This window comes from Diadema setosum, chromosome 14 (assembly GCF_964275005.1).
Source record: "Diadema setosum chromosome 14, eeDiaSeto1, whole genome shotgun sequence".
In the NCBI taxonomy this organism is placed as follows: Eukaryota; Metazoa; Echinodermata; class Echinoidea; order Diadematoida; family Diadematidae; genus Diadema; species Diadema setosum.
Window position 1 is genome coordinate 14,317,152 of NC_092698.1, and position 14,033 is coordinate 14,331,184.

General features: G+C 38.2%; 1 protein-coding gene across 1 annotated transcript in view; it reads left to right on the forward strand.

Annotated features, from left to right (window-relative positions):
• The first annotated feature begins 278 nt into the window (after nt 1-278).
• LOC140237603 (uncharacterized) overlaps nt 279-14,033 on the forward strand; it is a 60,907-nt gene continuing 47,152 nt past the window's right edge. Inside the window, exon 1 of the mRNA XM_072317535.1 lies at nt 279-339. Within this exon, the coding sequence (XP_072173636.1) occupies nt 279-339 (61 nt within the window). The remainder of the gene's footprint in view (nt 340-14,033) is intronic.

Below are 14,033 nucleotides of genomic sequence, written 5' to 3' on the forward strand. Positions count from 1 at the left end.
AAACTGCACATGATTTTTATGACTTTTGTTTTTTCTGACGAAAAACAGGAACAAAAAAAAAAAGTAATAGCAAAACTTCCGATAAGCTGTTGGTGTATTTCCCTGTTTGTGAGGAACTAAAGTTCGAAAGGACCATTTTTATTCCAACCAAGACGCGGAAAGTCCGGAGCCGGAGACACAGAACTCTTGGAGATTTCTTTGCGTCTGGAATGCTAACCACCTGTTACTGTACTAAGAACCTCGGGAGCTCTCTTCGTCAGAACTGCAAACCTTTGGACATGGCTAAATCAACGCTGATTCCGGTGACATGGCTTTTAACCTTTCTGCTCCTTGTGTCAGGTATGCATAATAATATGATATATTCCATGAACCAGTAAAGAGAGCAGAGATTTCCGAAGTACGTTTTACAGCAGCTTACTTTTTACGGGTTACCATGCAAGTCCATGAATGATAAAATCTGTGGTGAAATGTTGTTGGATTACCATAGATTTGCCTCTTTAGTGACGTTAGTAATAACGAAGATGTGTCACATGGAATAGTTTGCCTCGAAAATTCGGTAGACATAAACATGTTGAAGTCATTAGTATCCTGATTACAGGATCTTCTTTAATTCCGTAGGTATGGTGAAGAGATATATGTATTTGAACAGACAAAAGAAAAAGAAAGATTAGATCTGAGAAATGCTGAATGTCAGCTAATTCTCCACTAAATTTGTCATGGATACAAGGAAACTGATCTGTTACTCCTTTTTTTTTTCCACAGTCAAATTTCTATTAAGACTGTAATGTATATCTAGTTTGAAAGAGTGTCTCGAGAATATGAAGTGATAATCTTTACAGGTGGAGTTTCCAACTGTTGTATCGACCCCCCTCGCGGTCACTTTGCTATGATGTTGCCCGGGGCCGCTGCCCGTATCCCATTAAGATCTCTTGATAACACTCGCATCTCTGTTCTCGTATTTACGCTTTAATGTGTCATTAGGAAGCCTGTCGGAAAATTGACAATTATAATCCAAGAATGCCTGTCAGACGAGTACATGCGTAGAGCTTGAAAATGGAGCAAATGCATTTTTTTTTCATTGCGTCACCAGAGTAATAACCAAGTACTAAGTTCTTAAGTATCGTATGACAGCGACAACTACTCGACTATTAAACGTAGCTTACTGTACAAACCCAAGTGTTGCTAGGCTAAGCTGTTGCTAGGCTGTTGCAAGACTGTTTGTTTGTTTCAGTTTGTTGTTGTTTTTTTCGGGGGGAGGGGTCGGTAACAACAAGCCAGGTAACGTTTTGTAACATCGACAAACTTCTTCGATTAGTGAATAACTTCTATCAAATAAATAACAGTAAAACAAGGTGGTGATATTTCGTATAAGATATTCCCCTCTGAAATCAGTGGAGGAGTCTGCTCTGCGGGGGAGTCCGAAATGCCATCTAAACGTTCAAGAGCTCAGGAGAAGCGGTTTCTCTTCACCACAAATCGATTCGTTTCCTTTCTAACTTTGAGACATATTTTCAAGATCTTAATGCATCACTTATTCACTCATTGTATTCATTACATTCCTCTTGATGACACGTCTGTTTATATCACCTCCTTCATCACTAAATGCAAAACATAAAACTGTCGAAGAGGGTATATCGGACAGATTTTGTGCGAAAACACACCGTAACTGACTTATTTTCATCAGAATCTTTCAAGATGTTTCTTGTATTATCGTTTACACTTCCGTATAAGCATCACTCGGTTATAAATCCACTCACAACTTCATCATTCAGTTCAATAGAGTGTTGTCGAATCAAGTATGGATATCAGATAAAAACGATTTTCGCTAATCTTTACCATCTTCTGATGAACAAATCACCATAAGCACAAAAATGAAAATTATTGGTACATTTGATAGCAGTTTCGAAGTTTTTTCCTTTTGACAAGTCTCGCTTTAGCTTTACTATGATTGGTGCTTTATTTCGCGAGATTTAGCTTCGTCAACTAATTCATACATGATAAAAGCATATGAAGGCAGAACATGAAAAGATAGCAACATCTGCTTGACTACTGGTTCACGAAAGATTGAACTTTACACTTATTCTTCCCTCATTAACATCATTGTTTCCGTGTACGTGAATAGCGATTTTTGGCTTCTCTCTATAATGTGATAAGATGAATTGGAAACAAGAATCACGTCATAATGAAAATAGTGGAGATGTGGCATTTCTTTCAAGGTGTCCCCAGCGATACAAGGACTTTGACATTTGTACTCACTGAAGCGTGCTCCCAATCGCCATTATTGTTGGGCCCTCACAAAGTAATTGGCACAAAAAAAGTATTTTGCGTGCGAGTTATTGATGACTTCAACGGATAATGATTATGCACCGCGTATATATGTATATATATATATATATATATATATATATATATGTGTGTGTGTGTGTGTGTGTGTGTGTGTGTGTGTGTGTGTGTGTGTGTCCATATCAGGGATACATGTTCATGATGAAATAGTACTTTCGGAATGAGAAAAATACAAAAAAGACATAAACGACCCGTTCGTAATACTGCGGCAGCGATTAATTTAACAATGGAATGGGAAACCAAGCGAAGAAAAGTAAAACGCCTGCTCGTTTTTCGGCATCAGTTGTTTCATTTTCCAAGTAATTCTAAAATATAGAATTTGAAATGAATGGGCGATTCTAAATGAGTGAAAGACTGTGGGAGATTTAATCTCCTAAATTGATATTGTGCCGCTATGAAGAGCGTTCCTCGGAATATAATTATCATGATTATTTCCATGGCCCGTTAACAATGGTCAACAAAACAGTAGCAGTGTTTCACATTGTCGCAATGTGGCGTTTGCAATAACGTTCAAGGGTAAGTCAAGAAGAAGCACAAGGTAGAGTCGAAGCAACTTGACCTTCTGTATCATTGAAACTATCAAAATTAATCAACTTGATGCTGTAGAGACATGGTAGCTCTTACTTTTTCGTTACATCGTTACTTAGCTCTCCGCAACAAGGTTTGATGAATGAAATGACGGATATAGAAAGATAATATCAACGTTAATCGAATATGGTGTAATGAGCGTTGTAACTTGTTTATTGAGCATTACAATGAAATCAGTATGATAAACTATATGATCATCATCATTATCATTATCATTGTATTACAGTAAACCGCCAAATTTAGCACACAAACACATATATAAAACTATTCTTCAAATGTAATGGAATAAGAACCCTCCCGAAACTTGCGAAGGAAAACCATGGCAGCCATTTTCCAAAGCACCTTCGATATACTTGAGTATGCTCTGCGCGCTTCATAAGACAGTGCACACTTCCCATTGTGTATACAACATCATTAACGTCGTGTTTAAGGTTTTGACCATATCAGTTTTCACCAAATCTGGATATCTGCCTGTTGTTTGTGTCGTTTTTCCCAACCCATATGACAGTTTTCAATTCTCTAATGAAATAATGGTTTTGGCATCTGAATGATCTTTGTTTGATCAATTACGTAAACAATTGTGCATACGTTACATACCATATATATATATATATATATATATATATATATATATATATACATGTGAATTATGTTCACACCAGTCCATACGGCTAGACATGTGAATAGAAGCCATTTTTGTAAAAGGCTACCATGGCTCACGGTCAGAAAATTGCAGGGCTCAATGTCTAAATTTACTTACAATATAACTGTCAGTCTACATGAAGGTCACATTAGGTGCTTTTAGACAAAACTGATTAATATTAGTCTGACAAATTTGACTTTACCGCTGAACTTCATGGAATTTCCTTTCACCATGTTAATCTGTTACCCAGTCTCTTTCGAAGGGGAGGAGGGGAAATTGCCGCTCCCAAAATCATTTCTTTTTTTCAAATCTGCCTTTTAATTTTTTTTCTTTTCCCTATTTTTCCTTTGAAATGTATGCGATGTCTATCAATAAAGTCTTGTATATTGATCTACGGTCTCCTCGATAGACAAGTTTGCGATCTATTTTGTACGCATGCCTTTAATGTATGGCTTTATCATCCTTGCGAGGATACGCTATGTGACTCCACCTTCTCTTTTCTCTCTTCGTGGTTGTCTACACGAAACTGCAGAAGAATGCTATTCGCTCCCTGGGTCAGATCTTAGTAGCCTAGAGCAACATGAACGTTTTTCTTTCATTCACGTTCTTTAAGAATCCTGGTCGTATTCCATGGGCATACTTATGTTGCATACTGGTCCAATTGAATTGAATTGAATTGAATTGAATTGAATTGAATTGTTTATGTATTTGTATCAGAGCAACTGGAGACTGTCGCATGGCGTGTGTTTAAGAATGACCGCAAATAAAGCAGTCTCATCGAAGATTCGCTTCATGCTATCTACTGAAGATGTTAACATGCTAATTATTATAGGCCCTCTTTTACGACTTTGTAACATGCTAACCATTATAGGCCCTCTTTTACGACTTTTTGCAGTAGACCTACTTTAATATGTAAACCCAGGAAGCAAAACAGACAAAAAAAAAAATGGCTTGTTAGATAGCTCGTATAAAAAGCTGGAGATCCAGTGTATCTCTTGAGTGGACAAAGACAACCGAAAATACAACTGAACAATATTTTACCTTTCTAGATCGTTCTATCTTGATAGGAATTGAATTTCTGAATAGGAAGCTTAGCCAAATGCAAAAACAGGACGACATCAGGTACAAATGAAATTCTTTTATTCTTTTTATTTACCCACATTAAAGGCAAAAGTTAAGATGCTCCATAAGGCGTTACTAGGACAGAAGTTAGATAGTTTGACTGAAAGGAAGTTAGCAAATTTATCTCTTATTTGATTTGATTTGATTTGATTTATTCTCTCTATGGCATGGTGTGCAATTACATCAATTTTCAACAATTTCATTAACATCGTAAATAGAAATACGACATTACACAGTTATATGGGTATTTCTTCACAATTTCAACAGTTTTCGTTGTATTATATCTGTAGTACGTGTATATAATCACATGCGTTATGTCTTAATTTCCATACAGAACGATTGGCAAGAATGCACACATACCTGTTTGGTAACCGATAGTTTGGATAATATTAATAAAACAAAACAAAACAAGGGGATCCAACATGAAACTCGTGGAATAAATGGTGTGGAAAGAGAAAGAGGGAGAGAGAGAGAGAGAGAGAGAGAAAGAAATGGGATGGGTGATAGAAACCTCCCGATGCTAGTCTTGCCAGATCAACTCAGATCAACTTAGTGCCAACAATATCAATACCTCAACTGACATTGATGAATCGTAGCGAAGAATGGATGATAATAAATATTGGTGTCTTACGTGTATATTCTCTTTGTTTTACGTTATCACTCTTCTTTCTACTATTCTTGCATTGCATTTCCCAAGAAAAAAATCCCGACACAGCTGCCTCTATGCGTATGGAAAATACACTGATAAAGACTGTGACTTCACTTCTAGTGAATTGTATTCTTTTTTCCATTTACATATCAATTACTTGATTAAAATTGACAATGCCGCTTTCCCAAAATCAGCTGAAATATTACAGATAAAGGACAGCGGTAGCTTGAATTGACATTATTTACAATACATGCTATATACTGGAGACGTTTGACTCTAGTTGTGTTCTGTACTGGGCTGAAAAATTGAAAATACATGGTAAATCATGACGCAAATCAAGAAGTTTGTCAATATATCCCCCCTTCAAGAGCGTGGCTCTTCGTTTCTGAAGTAACGTCTTAACCCGTTCTTTACGGGAAGCTGATGGCCTGCGTATTAAGTGTATGGGCATTTCAGAATTCAATATGGAAAGGGTTAAGTTTCCAAGAGGTCGTTCTCATAACATACTAAACGTTTGTTTGGTTGTTGTGGTTGTTTAAATGTTGTTGTTTTTTCAGAAATAAGACTGAAAGCAGAAAATACCTTGTTGCTTTTGTCAGTAGCATGTAGGAACTTGTTTTAACCTGACGTGCTCTCAGCTTCAGGGCCAAACTAGACAAATGCTGGAAAATCTATCAGAAAGAGCCACTCTGGAATAGAAAAGAGGGAGGTGTAAAGCGGTTGAGAGATCCAGCATTGTCCGCAATACATCTTTATGTAAAGAAAGAGCACCAGAAGGGAGTGTAAAAAAAAAAAAAAAGAAAACTGTGCTAAGAGTCTAGGAATCCAAGCTGGTTATACGTGCTGTATGTTTCCAATAGATCCGGTGAGAGGGTTTTTAAGAACAGGATCGGATGTGAGCTGTAGAGGCACGTCGGAAGGATGCGAAGCCATTTTGTCCCTCCATTAGAATATATCCAGTGAAGATTTTATGGAGAAGATGGAGTTTGAATACTCACAAATGCAATACATAATAATTTCTGCGTTCGGTTTCGACTATAAATGAATGGTTTACGTAAGTATGGAGTACATTCGGAACATCTAACAGTAGTTGGAAAATTTTACCAAGCAACAAGTTAATGTCATGACTGTGACAGATTATATGAACATGAATGTGAAATGCCTGTATTACATTCACGTGAGTCTTATTTTTTGTGTGTTTTCGCGTGTGTGTTTGTGTGTGTGTGTATGTGCGTTTGCCTTTCAAACTATGCATGAAACAAAAATCCCAAATGAAACAATAGATCGGCACACGTAGATATTTTATTTGAGTAAAATGCCTTAATAATTCATCACCCTTCCTTTCACATTACTACTTTGACCGGATGCGTAGAGACTTTTTTTTTGCCATTTTTTTTCTTTTTTTTTTTTTGTTTCAAGTTCAATTGCGTGAATGCTTGTATCTTTTCTAGCCACCTGTCAAAGGGCAGCTTGTTCAGAGAAAGGAATTCGGCTAGAAATGTGTGCTGGCGTTGGGAATTGACAAACCAGAGGGGAAGAGATGGATCAGATATCAATACGTGTTCTCGTATTCATGCCAGCAAGACCCAAATTAGGCATGTAACCCGTAGGGTCCAAAGTCCCCACTTCTATTAACTCTATCAGCACCACAAGTGACCTGCTTGAAATACTATATTATTGGCATGTTCATATGGCGGTCTCGAGAGGGGTTAGAGCTTGGAAATGTCCACCGAGTGCCAGGACATCGACCGGTGCCTCCAGTTTCCTCCAAAATTCCGGGCCTTTCTAACCCCAATGTCATTCACAACCTCGTCACCAAAGGGCTGCTTGTTAAAGAAGTGCCTAAATCCAAATTCTGTACTCTCATGACTGCGATAAAAACGTGTCTTGCCTGCTTGGTTCCTTGGTGGAGGTATCGCGACTGGTATCCAAGGCATAGAAGTGACGTCATGATGCCTCAGAGCGCATGAGAGGAAAAGGCCAAGAATTGGTAGCTGCACCTTGTCTTGCTTTCTGTGACACTTAAGAGGGTATAGCTTAAAGGTTGAACCATACCAAAGTAAAATGATATGACTAAAATCTGGCGGGGCATGCACAGAAGGGCTAAAGATAATTGACTTCATAATGTGAAAAAAAAATGAACAAGGTGCAGCTCAAAGGAGCGCTACACCACATTATTAACTAGGTACATTTTACAAGATCCTTGTATTGATAAGGTGTAGGGGGAGGGGAAGTTGACTTAGCATGATGACAGGTTTGTGTGCCCAATCAACTTTAATGGGGAAGAAATTGGCCCTCAGATCAACATGATATTAAAGTTTTATACCTTTTTCAAAGATTTGAGGCAATTTGTCTCTCATCAAACTTAATGTTCACCTTCTAAGTGTTGATCAAATCATTTCTGGACAATAAAATGGAATAACACCTCTATGAAACATTCATAATGTTCCCTTGATCTATTACAAGTAGATTCCATAATAGTTTAATAGCCTAGCCTACCTCCTGAAAATTGCTGGGCAATATTCGTAACGAACCGAAAAGAGGCTCTTCACTTAAAATACTATTACTTCTGCACAGCAACAGAAAGTCACTTGTGCAAATTATCATCTTGTAGCAGTGTCGTTTTAATTCCCCTCAACATCCTTTTCGCGACACATAAGATTCCCGGTAGGCCGATTTCTGGTCTGCCACAGTAATGGTTATCTGCTCCCTGTGCGCCGCCGTGCCACCCGCAGGCTGGCGTGCCTTCCGCTGCCTTTGTACGTCCGCCTCCGATCGATCGAGCTCTGACTGGAAGACTCTTTCACTCTCTTTTCACTCTTTCACTATGCCAATGTGTGTGTGGGAAAGAGAGAGTGGGGAGAGGGAGAGGGTCGAAGAAGAAAGAGGGCGAGAGAGATAAAACAAAGAGGGAACAGTGTGCGTGCGCATTGCTTCAGCCTGTGAGTGCCTATATGCGTTTGAGAAGGAGAAAGAACGTTAGCTTGTGTGTATTATCTAGATTCTTTGAAGGGGGAAAGAAAAGGGAAAAGAGAAGGAAAGCACAGGAAAAGCATGTAAAAGATATAGAAAGGGAGAGAGTGAAATAGTATCCCCAGAAGCATGACCAGTCTCCTGGCAACAGGTGGGGGAGGGGGTGGGGGGACACTTTGGAGGTGTGAAGCAGTGGGCGTGGTCTCCGTCTTTTGTTATCACCTCCCCGGTAGGAAGATAGCACTTCCCTGCTTGCAGAGCTGGACTTTACCCCCCGATGATTAAGTTTAATACGATTAATTCAAAATGTTTTAACTTATCGTCTTGAAATGAAACAAGAGACGTCAGGAATATACCAATCTTTGTGCAGTCACATGATGATTTTTCTTTTGAATAGCAGTCCGTGTAATACAAAATCAATGATGATTTTTTTTTTTTGAATATCAGTCCGTGTAATACAAAATTAATGATATATCAACAACGATCCATGTTAGGAGCTTTGTGGACGCCATCTTTGTTGCGCCAATAGCCCAATTCGTCATGAATACTCGCCGCAGAGAAGACGATATTTTATCTAATTCATTGGTAAACGCCTGTAATTGTTCATGATTCATCTGAGAAACCATTGTGTCTTTTGTCCACCATGTTCGCATGTGTCTCTATACACGTCTGTCTGTTTTTATATGGCTATGTCATAGTATGTGTGTAGTTATTTTTTTTTTCTTCCCCCGGACACATTAATTGGCCGCCTCGGCGTCTGAATTATATACGAGGAGGTCGCCTTAATTCTCTTGGGTCAGAGCAGAAGATGCAACCAGCTCCACATTGCGACCTCTTCTAGTCAACCACTTTCACGATCCGTCGCCTCAATCGCATGGGTGGAGCGCTTGGGAATACATCAATCTTACGAGTGAATGGGGTATTTTTTTTTCACTCAAGAACAGTATATGCCGGGTGAGAACTAAGCGAGTGTGAGAGGAAGACCATCACCTATCCCGCACAGAAACCGGGGAAAAAAGGAAACAAATCCCTAGATACCTCCCTTATTTCTTAAAATGACACTTACCAAGTTCTTGTGTGCTTGGTTTTCCTTTCATATAATTTATTGTCATTTCATTTTTTTTTTTAATATTCATAATGGTTGATACTGTGTGAAAAGGTTCGTGTGCTATTACACCGTATTGGAGCCGAAAGAAAGAACGATGCGTCATATCATGATGTGGTAACTGTTTGATGTCCATAGATACAATATTCTGCATTAATTTGTTTCGCTTTCTTTATATTATCAAAATTCAGATCTGTGACTTCCATTTCAATATAGTTTTAGTGATGCCCTAAGTACTAAATGAAAGGTGACTATTTCTATTGCAAAGGGAAGCTGTTACAGTAGTGATCACAGTCACGCAGCGATAATGATATATTTACACATTTATATGCGTGTAAAAATATGTTCAAAAGTCAAGCAATATTTATTGAACATGAATGATAATTATTAGGACGATACTATTACATCATACAATTCTGCTGATAATATACCGACACTGAACATTTTACACACATACGATTTGGCAAGACAGCGTTCTGATTCATAAATCCCTTTCGTCAGGCGCCCTTTCCCCAGCTGTGCCGTAATGGAAATGACAATTAAACCTTGCCGTACACATCTCCGCTCCCACACAACTTTCATTGCTTAACGTATATACACCAATAATGAGAGAGGATATTGACTTTTCTTTCCACCTTACTTGGTGGTGCTTATCTTAAACTCTTTCTTGATGTTTCTTACGTGACGCAGAATGTTTGCAAGGGGATTTAAGTTCAGCTTGTCCTACACGAATTACAGTGGAGCAAATCATTGATCGTAATGCTCTTAATTATAATCATAAACATCTGTTATGAACTTTTGACGAAGGAGCGCAGTTGATTACATTTTCTTACATGTAACACCCTGACACTTTATGACAATCACAAACATTGGCCTGTACGCCAATATCACAGAATTACCGCTTACTCTCTTCTTTTTTGGTCATTTTAGCTAACTTTACCTTTTCTACCCCTCGTTTTTCTTATATCTCGGAAAGTTTCGTCAAGAAGATGGGCGATATTCCTTAAACGTTAGTTTGCAAAGTTGGCAATGTAGGAAAAGCTTTAGATGAAAATGAATGAGTTGGATCTGTCTGTTTGTTTGTTGTTTGTTTGTTTGTTTGTTTGTTTGTTTTGCTTCTAACATAATCAGGGAAAATATCTCTTGCAGCTTTGAACATTACAGGTCTCGTCTTTTTAATTTTAGATCACTTATGCAAGAATTTAACCGATTCCGAGAATGTCTCCTAAACATGCATAATGAATTGCATTTGCATGTTGGTCACGTGTTTGTAGTGTGATGTAAAATGAGAAACTCCATGGCCCGAATTCACGAAGGTGGTACAAACAAAACCATGGTCTAAACCATGGACAAAAACCATGGAGCGCCAAGTGTCAAACAGAATATTTCGTTACGAAATTGGTCATTTCGTCGACAAAATGACTGTTTCGTTAACGAAATTATCATTTCGTGGACGAAATGTTCATTTAGTTACAAAATGTTGTCATTTCTTTACAAAATAATCATTTCATCGACGAAATGACTGATTTCGTAGCGAAATATCGCATGCGACACTTGGCATTCCATGGTTTAAACCATGGTTTCATTTGTACCACCTTCGTGAATTCGGGCCATAATGTATGAAAAATGATATTGTTTGGTTCCAGTGTTACAATAACAGTTTTCCAATTTTTTACTGTCACGTAATTTCTAAGCTTTTATTTTGATATTAGGTAAAATCTGTTAGTGTGACATGATCTGAAAATATGTTATACGTTGGAAAACGAATTATTTTCGTTATTCAATTCGACCCAAACTATCCATGTCTCATCAATGTTCAAAATCTTAAATCTTCAATAGCATAACTGCAACTACGTGTCAATTAAACACACATAGCATACATTTGTCTTTATACTATTCAAGTGAACATATTTTTCAGAGTCGCCGCAGCGGCAACGTGTATATGGTAAAATTTCAGATGACTTTGTCACAGTTCCTGTAGCGCGCAGCAGCAAATAGTAAAGGGTAAATGTTTATAATATACACGCATGCGGTTGTATTGACTGTGTCAAAATCCGTTCACTTGATGGCTGGCTTGATTGATTGGTGGCAAAAGGTCGCTACTTCACTTTAAAACCTTTTCGACACCAGGCTCTTCATCGACCCTCTATACCCCCAATCTCCCCCACCATATAGCAGCGTCTGTACACGGAGCTAATGAAGACGTCACCATTACCACTATGGCTGACCTACTCCAAACACTGGAGGCGTCAGTCCCAGTGAGAATCCGGAAGTATTTGCTTACGTCACGAGCCCATTCCTTTAATTGTCAGGAGTAGAAAAAGTAATTATCAATAAGCTGAAAGGATCATGGAGTGGAGATATTGAAGGTCATGAAGTTGCTTACAAAATATTTTAAAGTAGACAATACATAATTTCTTCAAAATTTACAGTTTAAGCGCAGGTGAAAGAAGATGTTCACATCTGGAAGAAAAAAAATATTTGTTAACATTTCTGTTCAGACCAAAGTGCAAGATTACAGTCAAAGTGAAACACAAGGACAGAAATCCGTCATTCTTATTGCCCAAAATAGTCCATAAAATGGAAAGTCCACAGCGAAGAGCTTATGTTTACGTGTAAACCACAATCAACGAAAGAAAATTGAAAAGTTTCTTCTGTGATGTCGTTCCAATATTCACCCTCTTGCAAAGTAGACATCGATCAAAACACGAACCACCTTTCATGCTACATCTGTATCCAGCTCAGACGTATCAAGTTGTTGTTTTTCCCCACTTAGCCCTTGTCCACTGATACACGTGTATATGTCGACTCCGTTCTCGATAAACCATTTGAGTAATTATATGTCAGCCCCCAGCAAGTACTGTGAGTAGTTTCTCTTCTTTGCGCCCCTCAGCGTGAAAAAAAAAAAATGGTCTGGCATTTATGGCGGTATGATATAGAGTTGGAGATCTCAAGACTAAGCTTTCCATTTTCTTCCCAACGTCTTGCTCTTCTCCTCGATTATAACCGCCAGGTAGCAGCTATCCTCTCTTCTTGGCAAATGGAATTAGTATTAGGGGTATATTTAATCAGCTTCTTCTCCTTTTTCTTCGTTTTACTCGCGGAAATCATGCACTTTAATCGAGTCCGCTTCCTATTCGCTCCAAAGTGTAACAATGCTTCTGGTGCACATGTGGTAGCTGCACGACAGGAATGCAAGGGTCGAGGTGGATGGACGATATGAATATTTTGTATTGCTAATTGATCTCCCTCTCTCCCTTTCTCCCCATCTCTTCATCTCTCCTCTCTCTCTCTCTCTCTCTTCTCTGTAGTGCAAAAATATGACTCGCTTTTGCTGCTACCAGATTTGAAGAATCATTCTTGCGATAGAAGCAGTTAGCTTTATATTCCTGAGTGAATAGCAACCACGCAGCGGAGAGACTCCGCTTTGGTCAAATCAGCGTGGTTGCAAGCTCGTATTACCTCTGACAAGCGTTTGGATCCAAGCAATTCGTCCTCATTTGGATCTAGTTTCGATGTTTAACGTCAAATTCAGGGTTCAGATCCAAAATACTGGACTATTAAAAAAGAAATCTCGATCCCAACTCTCAAACAGTTCCTACACTTTGTCCACTCGTTTCTCAACGGTAGTTAGCGATTTCAAAACAGTACATTAATCTTAGGTAGATAATCGCTGAGTCTTGCAAACGTGAACTCACTGATTCACGTACAAATCACACATACTATGGTGGATCAATGACTATCACTCATCAGAGCATGTTTGAATTCGACAGCCTCCTAAGTTATCCCCAACACTGTTGATATCCAGACTTTTTAAACAATAGCAGGTGTAACCCTGCCGATGATTAAACACGAACTAACAACGATAATAGCAAGTATAATATTGATATGGTCATATAAGCACGCGATTTGAACTCTGGACCTCGGTTGTAAATTCAATTCTTGTCCACAATACGACGATTGATAATACTAGTATACGCAGAAAACCGGTCCACTTTCCAAATATCTGCGCATGCGCCTTCACGCTATTTACGAACTTGTGTAACAAGTTTGTGCATAAGTTCAAAGATAATTTACAAATTTCCTTCCTCTCTCTCCCTCTCTCTAACTCTCTCTCTCTCTCTCTCTCTCTCTCTTCATCCTCCAAACCCCTCCCTATCGCATTCTTGTCCTCTTCCCTTTGTATTTATCTCCGAGAAATTTATTTGATTTATTTTTAAAGATATAAAACATAATTTTCCTTAATGTCAAACTTGTCTATACTGATTACTGTTTATGAAAAGACAACTACAATCTTCTTCTTTTTTTTTTTCATTTGAATCAGCAAGACAATAAATAATAAGCAATAAAAAGGCGTAATCAAAATGTCGAGATGGAAAGATTGTGCTTGTTTATATATTTCTCTTAAGTTGTGCAGGCCTCTTAGACTCATGTGTATTCTTTTTTTCATAATTATGTTATTAAGGACACTATATCTTATAAACTTCTTATTGACCTGAATCCATTCTTAATTATGAAAATATAAAAAGATAAATCAAAATACTCCCATTCCTCTTACTTGGATTCTCGCTTTGAATCGACCTTTACCAAGTGCAAATCACTGGTTTGCT